The sequence below is a fragment of the Akebia trifoliata genome, chromosome 10, assembly GCF_017979445.1.
Source record: "Akebia trifoliata isolate Shusen 1 chromosome 10, ASM1797944v1, whole genome shotgun sequence".
Taxonomy (NCBI): Eukaryota; Viridiplantae; Streptophyta; class Magnoliopsida; order Ranunculales; family Lardizabalaceae; genus Akebia; species Akebia trifoliata.
In genome coordinates, this window is record NC_141384.1 from 15,528,030 (window position 1) to 15,540,752 (window position 12,723).

A 12,723-nucleotide genomic window follows, 5' to 3' on the forward strand; every position below is an offset into this window, starting at 1 on the left:
ATACCTACTTCCAATTGGGTCCACGACCCATATCCATATCCAAATAAGCTTACACCCCATATCCATTTCCAATTGGGTTCATGACCCCTATCCATATCCTAACGGGTCCACGACCCATATCCACTTCCAATTAGGTCCACGACCCATACCCACTGTCAGATGGGTTCACGACCTATATCCTCTTCAAGTCGAATTCCCAACCCGTACCCTATCAATCTTTCAATCTCAACCATGTCCATGATCTGCGATAAACCTCCAGCTCCGGGCTGATGAACCCTCAGCTCCGTGCTGATAAACCTTCAGCTCCGTGCTGATAAACCCCCAGCTCCGTGCTAACAAAACCTTCGGCTCCGTGCTGACAAACCTCTGGCTCCGTGCTGATAAAACTCTAGCTCCGTGCTGACAAAACCTTCGGCTCCGTGCTGACAAACCTTCGGCTCCGTGCTGATAAACCCTCAGCTCCGTGCTGACAAACCTTTGGCTCCGTGCTGATAAACATTCGGCTCCGTGCTCACAAACCTCCGGCTCCGTGCTGATGAACCTTCGGCTCCGTGCTGACAAACCTCCAGCTCCGTGCTGATGAACCCTCAGCTCCGTGCTGACAAACATTCGGCTCCGTACTGACAAACCTCCGGCTCCGTGCTGATGAACCCTCAGCTCCGTGCTGACAAACCTCCGGCTCCGTGCTGATGAACCTTCGGCTCCATGCTGACAAACCTCCGGCTCCGTGCTGATGAACCCTCAGCTCCGTGCTGACAAACCTTTGGCTCTGTGCTGATAAATCCCAGCTCCGTGCTGATCAATATCTGGTTCCGTGTCGACAAACCCCAGCTCTGTGCTAACAAAAAAAAAATTTCTTAATGCAACTTTACCATTTAACCCAATCTGGGCTAAATAAATTATCATGCATTTTCATTGTGTAAACAATATATTAATGCCTGACTTTTCATCCGCAGGTGGCCAAACGACCTAGAAAAAAGTACTTGCCACCCGATAATCCTCCGTACTTTCTACGCTCGCAACCAACCATGAGCACATCAGAACAACCTCAGCAAACAATGACAGAAGTAGTAACGGATCTCGCCTCGAAGCTCGATTTGGTAGTGAAGGCACTGGAAAAACATGATAAGATTCTTGATCTACTGATGGCCAACCCAAGTATCATCCAGGCCGTCCAACATCAAGCGTCCGGCTCGAACCAGGCCATACCCGAACAACCACAACAACAACCTCCGCAAGCACCGAATACCTTACCACCCACCATCCCTGCCAATCAAGGACCACCAATTCACATTCACTGCAATCAACCACGACATGAGGTCATTCAAGAGGAAGAATGTGAATTTAGGGCAGCTGAAGTAAGGAGTACCACAGAAGAGAAACTTGCCAACAAGCTTGAGGCAGTCGAGGAGGAAATTAGAAAGATGAAGGGTAAGGACTCCGTAAGTGGAATGAGGTTCAGAGACCTTTGCCTATACCCCAATGCACCATTACCACCAAAGTTCAAGTGTCCTGATTTCGAGAAGTATAACGGCATTGGATGCCCTCTATCACACTTGAAGCTTTATTGTGGATCCATGTGCCAATTTGGGGATGACGATAGGTTGTTGGTTCAACTCTTTCAAAGGAGTCTGACAGGGGCAGCTCTTTTATGGTTTTCACAATTGGATCACTCTCGAATCAGGAGCTGGCAGGATCTGGCTACGATTTTTTCAGAAGAGTACAAATTCAATACAGATATGGGATTGGACAGGAATGACATGGCAAAGATGACACGGAAGCCGAAAGAAAGCGTGAAAGAGTATGCGCAAAGGTGGCGAGAATCGGCTTCTAAGGTTAAACCACCTATGACTGAACAAGAGATGAATACCATATTCATCTCAACTTTGGGCCATTCATTCTATACGCATCTGGTGGGTCATACAACTGCAAGCTTCTCGTCATTGGTCCAAGTGGCGGATCGAGTTGAAGACGGTATTCGGTCAGGTCTGATCTACGACTTGTCCAGTCTAGGGGCACCAGCAGGGGGGTCTACTCAACGGAAACCGGTAGTCTTGAACAAGAAAAAAGAAGAGGCACAAGTTAACAATGTACAACCTGTTCAACCTTTTTTCATCTCAAACCAGAGGCCGCCAATACCTCAGGTCCCTTTCAAGGTGAACCCACCTCAAGCTGCACCGGCTCCACCAGTATTTCAGTTTGGTCAAAATCCAGTATTCGGTCAGAACCCACAGTTCGCCCAGAACCATCAAACCGAGCAGCGTAGACCTAACAGAATCCCTCGAGTCTTCACTCGTCTGCCTATGACTCTATCCGAACTACTCCCAGCACTACTCAGGGGAGAATATCTCACTAAGAGGCAGCCAAACCCAGAGGCGATAAAGGGACCAGGGTACAATCCCAATCAATTCTGCGAATTTCACATGGGTGCACCGGGGCATGCTACCGACCAATGTTGGCAACTCAAGCACCAAGTGCAGAATTTAATTGACAGGAAAACGATCATCTTGGATGGTCCGGCAACCCAAGCACCTCAGCAGAATATCAATCAGAACCCGCTACCGACGCATAATGGGGGAGGTAATGGGCCGACAGTCAATGCCATAGAAAATGATGGACCAAGCTTTAACCCTTCAGTTTTGATAGCACCTATTGGCTCTAAAGTTAGAGTCAATTTGAGGAAAGAACCAACGTCATCAAGCATCAACGCACTACCACAAGATATAACCAACCAATCACCATCCCAACTTCCCGTCAGACTGGCCAATCTCTCCATTCATTCCAACTCCCAAACCTCAAATTCTTCACGACCACCTCTCATTATACCCTACACATCACCAACTTCAAGCACTACCGCTCGTCCACCTCTCATTATACCTTGCACCATACCAACGTCAGGCCCTTCTTCCCGACCACCTCTTGTCATACCCTACACTGCACCGACCCCTCAAACTTCAAGCTTTTCCTCCCGACCACCCCTCATCCTATCTTATACCAACCCACAAACCCCAAATATCACTACGCCAACCGTCAAACCCAATCCACCACCTCTTATCCTCCATGTAAAGCCAGATCCCCCACCCATGACCATCATGTCCCCTAAATCCTTCCCATACCGCTCCAACCAAACCGTCCCATGGAGTTATGAGACGATGATCGTAACATCTGCAGGGGTTGAGAAATCAAAAGAGGCCATGATCACGGACATTGGTCATATGACTAGATCGGGGAGGTGCTACAAAGTGCCAGAAAAAGAACAAAAAAGGCAGAACGAGGAAGATGATAGAAGAAAAGAAAAAGGGAAAGGAAAGCTGGTAGAGGAGGAACAAACACTTCAAGGAGAACCAGAGAAGAAGAAGAGCAGGGTAACTGACAAGGAAGCAACGGACCTCCTCAAGCTCATTCGAAAGAGTGAGTACAACATAGTAGAGCAGTTGAACAGAATGCCAGCTCAAATCAGTATCTTTGACCTACTTTTAAACTCAGAGCATCATCGGGAAGCACTACTCAAAGTCCTTAGTAATGCACATGTACCTGAGACCACCTCGCCAGAAGAGTTGGAAAAGACAGTAGGTCAGATCATGGCCCCCAATCCGATCACCTTCACCGAGGATGAACTTATTAGCGGAGGATGTGGACACATTGAACCATTGCACATTATGGTAATGTGCAAAGGTATGATGGTAGCAAGGGTATTGATCGACAATGGTTCAGCTCTTAATGTCTGTCCTCTACAAACTGTGCACAAGTTAAACGTGGATTTATCGTACCTCAGACCAACTAGAAGGACCGTAAGGGCTTTTGATAGTAGGAAAACTGAGTCGTTAGGAGAACTAGATCTCCCAATCACTGTTGGATCATGCACGTTAGAAGTGACGTTTGAGATTCTGGACATACCCTCTGCATTCAATCTACTTCTAGGAAGACCCTGGATCCACACTGCAGGGGCAGTCCCCTCTTCCTTGCACCAGCGAGTCAAATTCATCATGGGACAGAGGATGATATCGGTCCTCGCAGAAAATCTTATACCAGCTGATCGATCGCCGGATGTGCCTTATATCGATGTAGAGATGACCGGGGATAAAGAGGGGTTTCACGCCTTTCAGTTTACATCTATCAATCACATCCAAAGGGGAAAAGAGAAGACAAGGGCAAGGTGGTCAAAAGCAAACCTAATGGTCGGACGAGTGATGAAGAAGGCGGGATATCGTCCGAAACAAGGGTTAGGGCCTAAAGGAAAAGGCAGGGCCACTTTGATCAGCATACGAAAACACATTCCCTACTTTGGTCTTGGATTCAAGCCTACGAGGAAGGACATCTCTGATATGAAGGATAAAAAGAGGGAGCTTCGACTTGCACGAAGACAGAACCGAGAGCCTAATGTGTGGAACTTGGGCAAAGTACCACACATCAACATCAGCTTCCCACCATCCTTGAAGAAGTCAGATGACTCAGCAGAACTGCCACCGACAAACCACACAGGAGAACCAAGAGTTGTAAGTATCGAGCCCGTTCATTCGCAAGAAGACTCATTCGTTGAGTCCCCACATTCCTTTATAGATGGCATGGACATCTTGTTTGGAGGGGATTCCGAATGGAGTCAAAAGGAGGAAGAAGGAGAGCCCGCCAAGGCGGAAGTCGCAATATGCGAAGAAGAGAAATCACTGTTCCCCTTTCAAATCGATTGGGTATCTGTTGTAATTCCACCCATCCTACAAATTTCTCTGCCCGGATTTGACGACAGTCATCTGGAAGTGATGGTTATATCTGAACCGTCAAGGGAGCCACTCTCCCGACTTATCCGCCCCGCAGAAGAAGGGCAAGTCTTCAAAAATTGGGAGGAATACCCAATCACTTATGAGGCCGCCATGGGGTCCAGAATCCCTACGGCCTCCAAAAAAAAACGTCATTAGCAAAATCTCATCTGCCCGAGGACCATAATGAGCCCTCGTCCTCGGAGTAAGACTGTTTTGGGGGCTCACCTTCGTTGCTAATGAATTTGCATGATTTTTTTTTATCTTGTTTCAGGAATACAGATAGTCCACAAAATCCAAAAAAATCAAAAAGTTTTCAAAATCCAAAAAAATCAAAAATCTTTCAAAACTCAAAAAAATCAAAAACTCTCCAAAATTCAAAAAAATCAAATATTCTAAAAAATTCAAAAAAATCAGAAATCTTCAAAATACCCAAGGTTTTCAAAGAATTTCCTCAGTTGAATGAGCCTTGTGACAGAACAGAGTATGAAAGAGAAGAATACGACTTTGACCTCGAGCTCGACTTTGATCTCATGGGTATTGAAGAAGAGTTAGAGGAAGAGGTTGAATATCCTCCGAAAGAAATCAAAGAACTCATAGAACGTCACGAGAAGGGTGTTCAGCCAAATATAGAGGATACAAACTCAGTGAACCTAGGCACCGAAGATGACCCACGGATCGTTAAAATCGGAGCCTTATTAACAATTGAGCAGAAAGAGGAGATGACAAAGTTCTTACAACAGTACCAAGATGTATTCGCATGGTCCTACCAAGACATGCCTGGTTTAGACACAGATCTAGTCGTTCACAAGTTACCAATCAAAGCGGGAAGCAAGCCGATCAAACAGAAATTACGAAGGTTGAAACCAGAGTGGACACTTAAGGTCAAAGATGAAGTAATGAAGCAGTTCCAAGCAGGATTTCTCGCAGTATCCACTTACCCTGAGTGGCTCGCTAATGTCGTTCCCGTACCTAAGAAGGACGGAAAGGTACGCATGTGTGTAGACTATCGTGATCTGAACAAAGCCAGTCCTAAAGATGACTTTCCATTACCGCACATCGACACTCTGGTCGATAATACAGCTGGGCACGGTATGTTTTCCTTCATGGATGGCTTCTCGGGTTACAATCAGATAAAAATGGCGGAAGAAGATCAAGAGAAGACTGCATTCATCACACCTTGGGGTACTTTTCACTATAAGGTCATGCCATTCGGTCTCAAGAACGCTGGGGCAACTTACCAACGAGCCATGACTGCCTTATTTCATGACATGATTCACAAGGAGATAGAGGTATATGTGGACGACATGATAGCCAAATCTAACCTCGACCAGGATCATCTGGTAAACTTGAAGAAATTGTTTGATCGATTAAGGAAGTACAGCTTAAGGCTTAATCCGGCAAAGTGTGTATTTGGGGCAACATCAGGGAAGTTATTGGGGTTCATTGTCAGTAGAAGAGGCATTGAAATCGATCCAGCTAAAACGAAGTACATCATAAATATGGAGCCACCCAAGTCAGAGAAAGAGATCAGGGGATTCTTAGGGAGAATTCAGTACATTAGTCGGTTCATCGCACAACTAACTCCGATCTGTGAGCCAGTATTCAAACTACTGAAAAAGAATGAGCCAAAAGAATGGAATGAAAACTGTCAAGAAGCTTTCGACAAGATTAAGAGATACTTGCTTAATCCGCCTGTTCTAGTTCCTCCTACATCGGGTCGACCTCTACTGATGTATCTTTCCGTGCAAGAAAACTCCATGGGCTGCGTACTGGGGCAACACGATGAAACAGGTCGAAAAGAGCAAGCCATTTATTACCTTAGCAAGAAGTTCACAAGTTACGAGGTGAATTATTCGACTCTCGAGAAAACATGTTGTGCCCTTGTCTGGGCATCACAACGGCTACGCCACTACTTGCTCAGTTACTTGACTATGCTCATTGCTCGGATGGATCCCTTGAAGTATCTCTTCGAAAAGCCGGCACTAACAGGACGCACCGCAAAATGGCAGCTACTATTATCTGAGTTCGACATCACCTATGTCACTCAAAAAGCCATCAAAGGACAAGCCATTGCTGACCACTTAGCGGAACACCCACTGCCCGACTATGAACCGCTAAAGACAAATTTTCCTGATGAAACCATTTTGTTTGCTGAAGCCGAGAGCGACAATGAAGAATCTAGTTGGAAAATGTATTTCGATGGAGCAGTAAATCAAAAGGGAAATGGAATGGGGGCAGTGCTGGTTAAGCCAGACGTGACCCATATCCCCATTGCGGTTAGATTGAGGTTCCAATGTTCGAACAACGAAGCTGAATACGAAGCATGCATTATGGGATTGAAAGCAGCAATCGACTTCGAAGTGGATGAAATAGATGTATTTGGAGACTCAAGTCTGGTAGTCTACCAGACAACAGGGGAATGGAAGACTCGAGAGCAGAGACTAGTGCCGTATCACGAGTATCTTGAAGATCTAAGTTCAAACTTCACCCGAATCTCCTTTACTTATATGCCAAGGGCTAAGAACCAGTTTGCAGATGCATTGGCTACTCTGGCTTCAATGATCAGCATCTCTGAAGATACCATAGTTGACCCTCTTGAGATTGGTATTCAAGATGAGCCAGCATATTGCTTACCTGTGGAGATCGAAGAACCAGAGGAAAAACCATGGTACGCGGACATCAAGGCATTCTTAGAGGACCGAACTTTCCCACCCGATGCCACAACGACGGACCGAAAGACTATTCAGAGATTGGCAGGACAGTTCTTCTTAAGTAGCGGAGTCTTGTACAAAAAGTCGCATCACGAGGTCCTCCTCAGGTGTGTAACACAGACAGAAGCTCAACGCTTAATCGAGACCGTGCATGGAGGAGTCTGTGGACCTCACATGAACGGACATATGCTCGCAAAGAAGATTATGAGAATGGGTTACTACTGGATGACTATGGAGAGCGACGGATATCAACATGTTCGAAAATGTCACTTGTGTCAAATCTATGCCAACAAGATCAACGCGCCACCTTCAGAATTGCACAATATGACTTCTCCTTGGCCCTTCTCACTCTGGGGCATGGATGTCATCGGGCAGATCAATCCTCAAGCTTCCAATGGACATCGCTTCATCTTAGTTTCCGTAGACTACTTTACGAAATGGGTAGAAGCAGCGTCTTACGCCAATGTTACGAGAGGCAATGTCTTGAAGTTTGTGAGGAACAACATCATATGTCGGTACGGCCTCCCAAGCGGGATAGTAACTGATAACGCCAAAAATCTCAAGAACAAAGATATGTCTAAGATGTGCAAGGATTTTCAAATCACCCATCACAACTCAGTCATTTATAGACCAAAGATGAATGGAGCAGTTGAAGCCGCCAACAAAAACATCAAGAAGATCATTGAGAAAATGGCCGTTACTTACAAGGATTGGCACGAGATGTTACCCTTCGCTCTACATGCTTATCGAACGTCAATCCGAACTTCGACTGGGGCAACGCCTTATTCATTAGTCTACGGAATAGAAGTAGTCCTGCCCGTCGAGGTTGAGATTCCCTCCCTCCGAATCTTAAAAGAAGTTGAATTGGATGAGGCAGAATGGGTCCAAACCCGGTTCGACCAGTTAAACTTAATAGAGGAGAAACGACTTTCAGCAATCTGCCATGGGCAAATTTATCAACGAAGAATAGCACGTGCGTATAACAAGAAGGTTTGACCTCGGGAGTTTGTACCCGGAGACTTAGTTCTGAAGAAGATCTTGCCAATACAGGAAGATGCGAGAGGAAAGTTTCGTCCAAATTACGAGGGGCCATTCGTCGTCCAAAAGGTACTGTCCGGAGGAGCGCTGATTCTCACAGAGATGGACGGGGAAGTCTTTCCGCAACCGATCAATGCTGACACCGTTAAAAAATATTACGCCTGAAGTCATCCTTTGAAATGAAGAAAGGCCATCTTTCCACTACCTGAACAACTATTTACCCTTAGTTAACCCTTTTGAGCCATCACATTCATTTCTTAACCCAAGACCGGGCAAGTCACAAAAAAAAAAAAAAAAAAAAAATCACCAAAAGTCAAAACAAAATACCAAAGTATACTCCTGGCCCGCATGAGGATAAACTGTGAACGGCTAAAAGTACAAAAAAATCAAAAAGTCAAAAATCTCGAATGTCTGATCTCAAACTCGACCCAAATCTCCTACCTAAATAAGTTCGTGTGACGACGGGAGGAGACATAGATCATATTTTCGAAACAAAAATAGACGAACCCCGTGTCCAAACTACCCCTCAATAAATCCAAACTCAGCCTTCTTTACATCCTTTCACAACCTAGCCTAAGCCTATGTTTCGTCCTATTTAAAAGTCCTCTCAGATCAGGGAATGGTTCAAAGCATCTCAATCACGGTGGAAGCACGTCATGGAAGACATCGTCAGTACAGTCTATCTTGCCACTTAAATCAGATTTCAAGCCACCAAAGTCGTTGGAAGATCCGAGAGGGGAGACCAGGTCGAATATTTGAAAAAAAAGAGCGACTTGAAGTGTAGAGTCATTGATCTTGAAGCTCAACTTGAGTCACCGTACCATGAAAATCGTCGGAGGAACTCGAGAGGGGAGTCCAGATCTGTTACTCAAGAAAGAGCGCCACTAGAAGAGTAGAGTGTTCGACCTCGCAGCTCAACTTGAGTCACCAAGCCACAAGGGGCATAGAGAAATCGAAAAGGTATTCAAAGCAAAAAAATCTATAAAGTAAGCATAAACTGAAAGGGCATGGTGAAAACCCGTCAGGGCACTGTGAGTAAAAAAATCAGGCTATGGCAAGATCAAAACCACCGGCACGATGAAAACCCAAAAAGGGCGTCGATGCGCAAAAATGTGGAAATCGGGTCTGGTGAAAACCGTAATTGGCGCCAGGGGCAAAAATGAAAAAAAAAAAAAAAAAAAAAAAAAAACAAAAAAAACTCCTGGCCCGCAAGAGTATAAACTGTGAACGGCGAAAATTTCGAAATCCTCAATGTTCCAACAGATGCAACTAAGATAACTCAGTCAAAATTTTCAATCTCAGGGATGACTCTAAAGAGGTTAAGGATTAGCTGACACTTGTATCCTCGACATTTGGCAAAGGCACCATGATCGTTAACTTTCAGAGTTTTCAAACACAGTCTGTCACAGATTATTCGACAAAGGGAATCTTTTAAAATCTAAAACAAAAAAAAATGCATCATCAAAATTACTATTTTTGGCCTATGACGAAGAATCTAGGACTTTTCTTAAAATCAACAGTGTTTGAAAGCAGTAGATATATCTGAGGCCACTATGTAAAAACCTATTTCATTCATTTCAAATAGTGCTACATCATTCTCATTAAAAGCAGGGTACAAGAAGGAATAGCGGGCAAAGAGCCACTCAAGCATTTTCCTGGAAAGTATAGTAGGCATCAAGTCATCCTTTAAGGCTTCGATCTGAGCAGCTTGGTCAACGATGATTCTCTCCATATCCGAGGCATGACAACATACCAAATACTCAAATATCAGACCATCATGCAAGTCTCTCTCAAGGATGGTCACGCTACACTAAGCTCTCTCAAGATGATCCTATAACTTCCATGAAAGGGAAACTAAGTTTGAAATTCAAAATCAATGAGGGAAAAAGAAAAAATATATCAAAATTGCATTGCATGGTTCAAAACGTCAATCACTTCCAAAAATCATAAAAAATGGTATCTAAGATTTCAAACGAGCTCCGTGCCACGAAATCAAGGGTTTCAAAAAGGCTAATCCTGTCAGACCCCGTGCTTGGGTAGCCACATTTTACAAAAAATTCTTCAATCCATCCGGCGTTGTTAATCGTCATGCAATAAATTATTTCGGATTCGTGCAAATAAAGGGTCTAATTTATTCTTTGCAGTTCTTTGCAAGCAACTCCTGCAAAGAGGGGCAGCTGTAGACACCCCAATTTGCACGAACCCATAGGAAAATCCAAATTTTCTCGAATTAATTTCGATTTAGAACTCAAGTTCTTCGACGGACCCACATTGCTATTTTGCATCATTTTCATGCATACATGCATCATCTCATATCATTGCATGCCCATGCCTTGTCCCTAATCCACTTAAACCTATGCCCATCACCCAAACCCAAACCCAAATCCAAATCCATATCCCAAATCCAAATCCAAATCCAAGTCCATGTCCTAACCCAAAACCAAGTCCATCCTAAGCCCAAACCCAAGTCCACATCCCTAACCCAAAACCAAGTCCATCCTAAGCCCAAATCCAAGTCCATATCCCAAACCCAAACCCAAGTCCATTCTCTCACCCCTTATATGATGACACATGTTGATACCTCATAAGCCCCCAATACCCAATGCATCATCTAATTGGAGGGTCAACTTTCCCTTTGTGAAAACTCAAGAATGCCCTTCTCAAAAGGTTTAGTCAAACCAAAAAGGTTGTTTGGTCTTTGGTAATAATCCATAAAGGTGAGGGAACTTCCCATTATACCCTCAAAAGGTGGGAATCTTCAAGTACATACATGGAGTTCTCCCATTGGTCCATTTCAAAATTATACTTCTACCCTTACTTTATTTGTTATTTACAAATGAACCAAAGTCTACTTTTCACCTACCACTTCACCTTTACACATGTCATCCTCCTATTCACCCTCCCAAATGTGCTTTTGTTTTTCCATTGGTCCATTTCAAAACTACACTTCCACCCTTGCTTTATGAGTTATTTACAAATAAACCAAGATCTACTTTTTACCTACCACTCCACCTTTACACATGTCACTCCCCCATTCACCCTCCCAAAAGTACTTTTGTTCTCTCACCTCTATTTACCAAAAAACCAAGGATCAAAGCATGCTTTTAGGGTTTCTTCACAAATGTCATCTTTACCCCCATACAAATAAAAAATTCAAAAAGAAATAACCTAAATCTCATGTCCATTTTCTTCATTTTTAGGGTTGGACCACTTTATCCCCAAAAGTCTTCCAAAAACTCTATAAATACCCTCAATTTCCATGAACAACTCATGCTCTCAAGCCCCCATCTCTCAACCTAAAACTCTACAAAAATTCCTACTCACTCTCTCATCTTCTAAACTTCAACTCAACCCTCAACCATCTCATTCATCTCTCAAGCCTACTCTTCAAGGTTCAAGTTCACCATCAAGGGACAAGGTGGGGTTTAATATATAGATTTTATTTCAAAGCTTGCATCTTCTTCTTCTAACCTTCTACTTTATTTTTATTTTTATAAAGCCTTAGGATGTAATGCATACCCTCTCCCATCCCCGGTAGATTGGACTAAGGTTCGATCGAAAGGATGGGGGTTGAAGCCCTTTTCACCTCAATCTCATGCATCATATTGTACACAATGCACACACTCACCTATGCATGGCAATGATGAAGAAATGTGTCACCCTCTTGATGGGGTGAAACACTAAGTTTCTAGCCATGCATACATGCATCATGGTTATAGCCTTAAGGGAACTCCATCATGGAGTCTCTCTAAAAGCTCAAACCTATATTATATTCATAAATTTAATGTGGTTACATGGGTCATTCTTTTCCATAGAATGCCCCTAATGTCATGTTAAAAATCAAAACCCTTTGTTAAGGGAACATTTCACTCTAATGCACACACCACCCTCAACATGCACTCTCATGCACTTTAATGTTTATTTTCTTAATTTTTACAAGAATAATGGCCAAGCAAGGTAACCACCTTTGGTGGAGAGGATGGGGTGCCTAACACCTTCCCCATCCTCTAACTGGACCTCCTTACCTAGATCTTAGGTGGACCTTGCCTTTTCCAATAAATGAGAGTCACTACAATGCCATGAAAAAATGGTTTTCAAAAAAATCAATTCGGGTGCCCATTCACACCCATTCCTAAAAAAGAATGGTGGCGACTCCAAACAAAGTAGCATTAAGGTTCATGGCGAACATTTCATGTCTACACTTATAAGTTCAAAAA

The 12,723-nt window shown here is 43.9% G+C and overlaps 1 protein-coding gene across 1 annotated transcript; it reads left to right on the forward strand.

The window, feature by feature from the left end:
• Window positions 1–1,028: 1,028 nt before the first annotated feature.
• Window positions 1,029–4,771, forward strand: LOC147393185 (uncharacterized). Its single transcript, XM_086455071.1, has 5 exons — window positions 1,029–1,299; window positions 1,354–1,835; window positions 2,127–2,295; window positions 3,172–4,631; window positions 4,745–4,771. The coding sequence occupies exons 1-5, from the start codon at window positions 1,029–1,031 to the stop codon at window positions 4,769–4,771; spliced, it is 2,409 nt and encodes an 802-aa protein (XP_086311197.1).
• The last annotated feature ends 7,952 nt before the right edge of the window (window positions 4,772–12,723 follow it).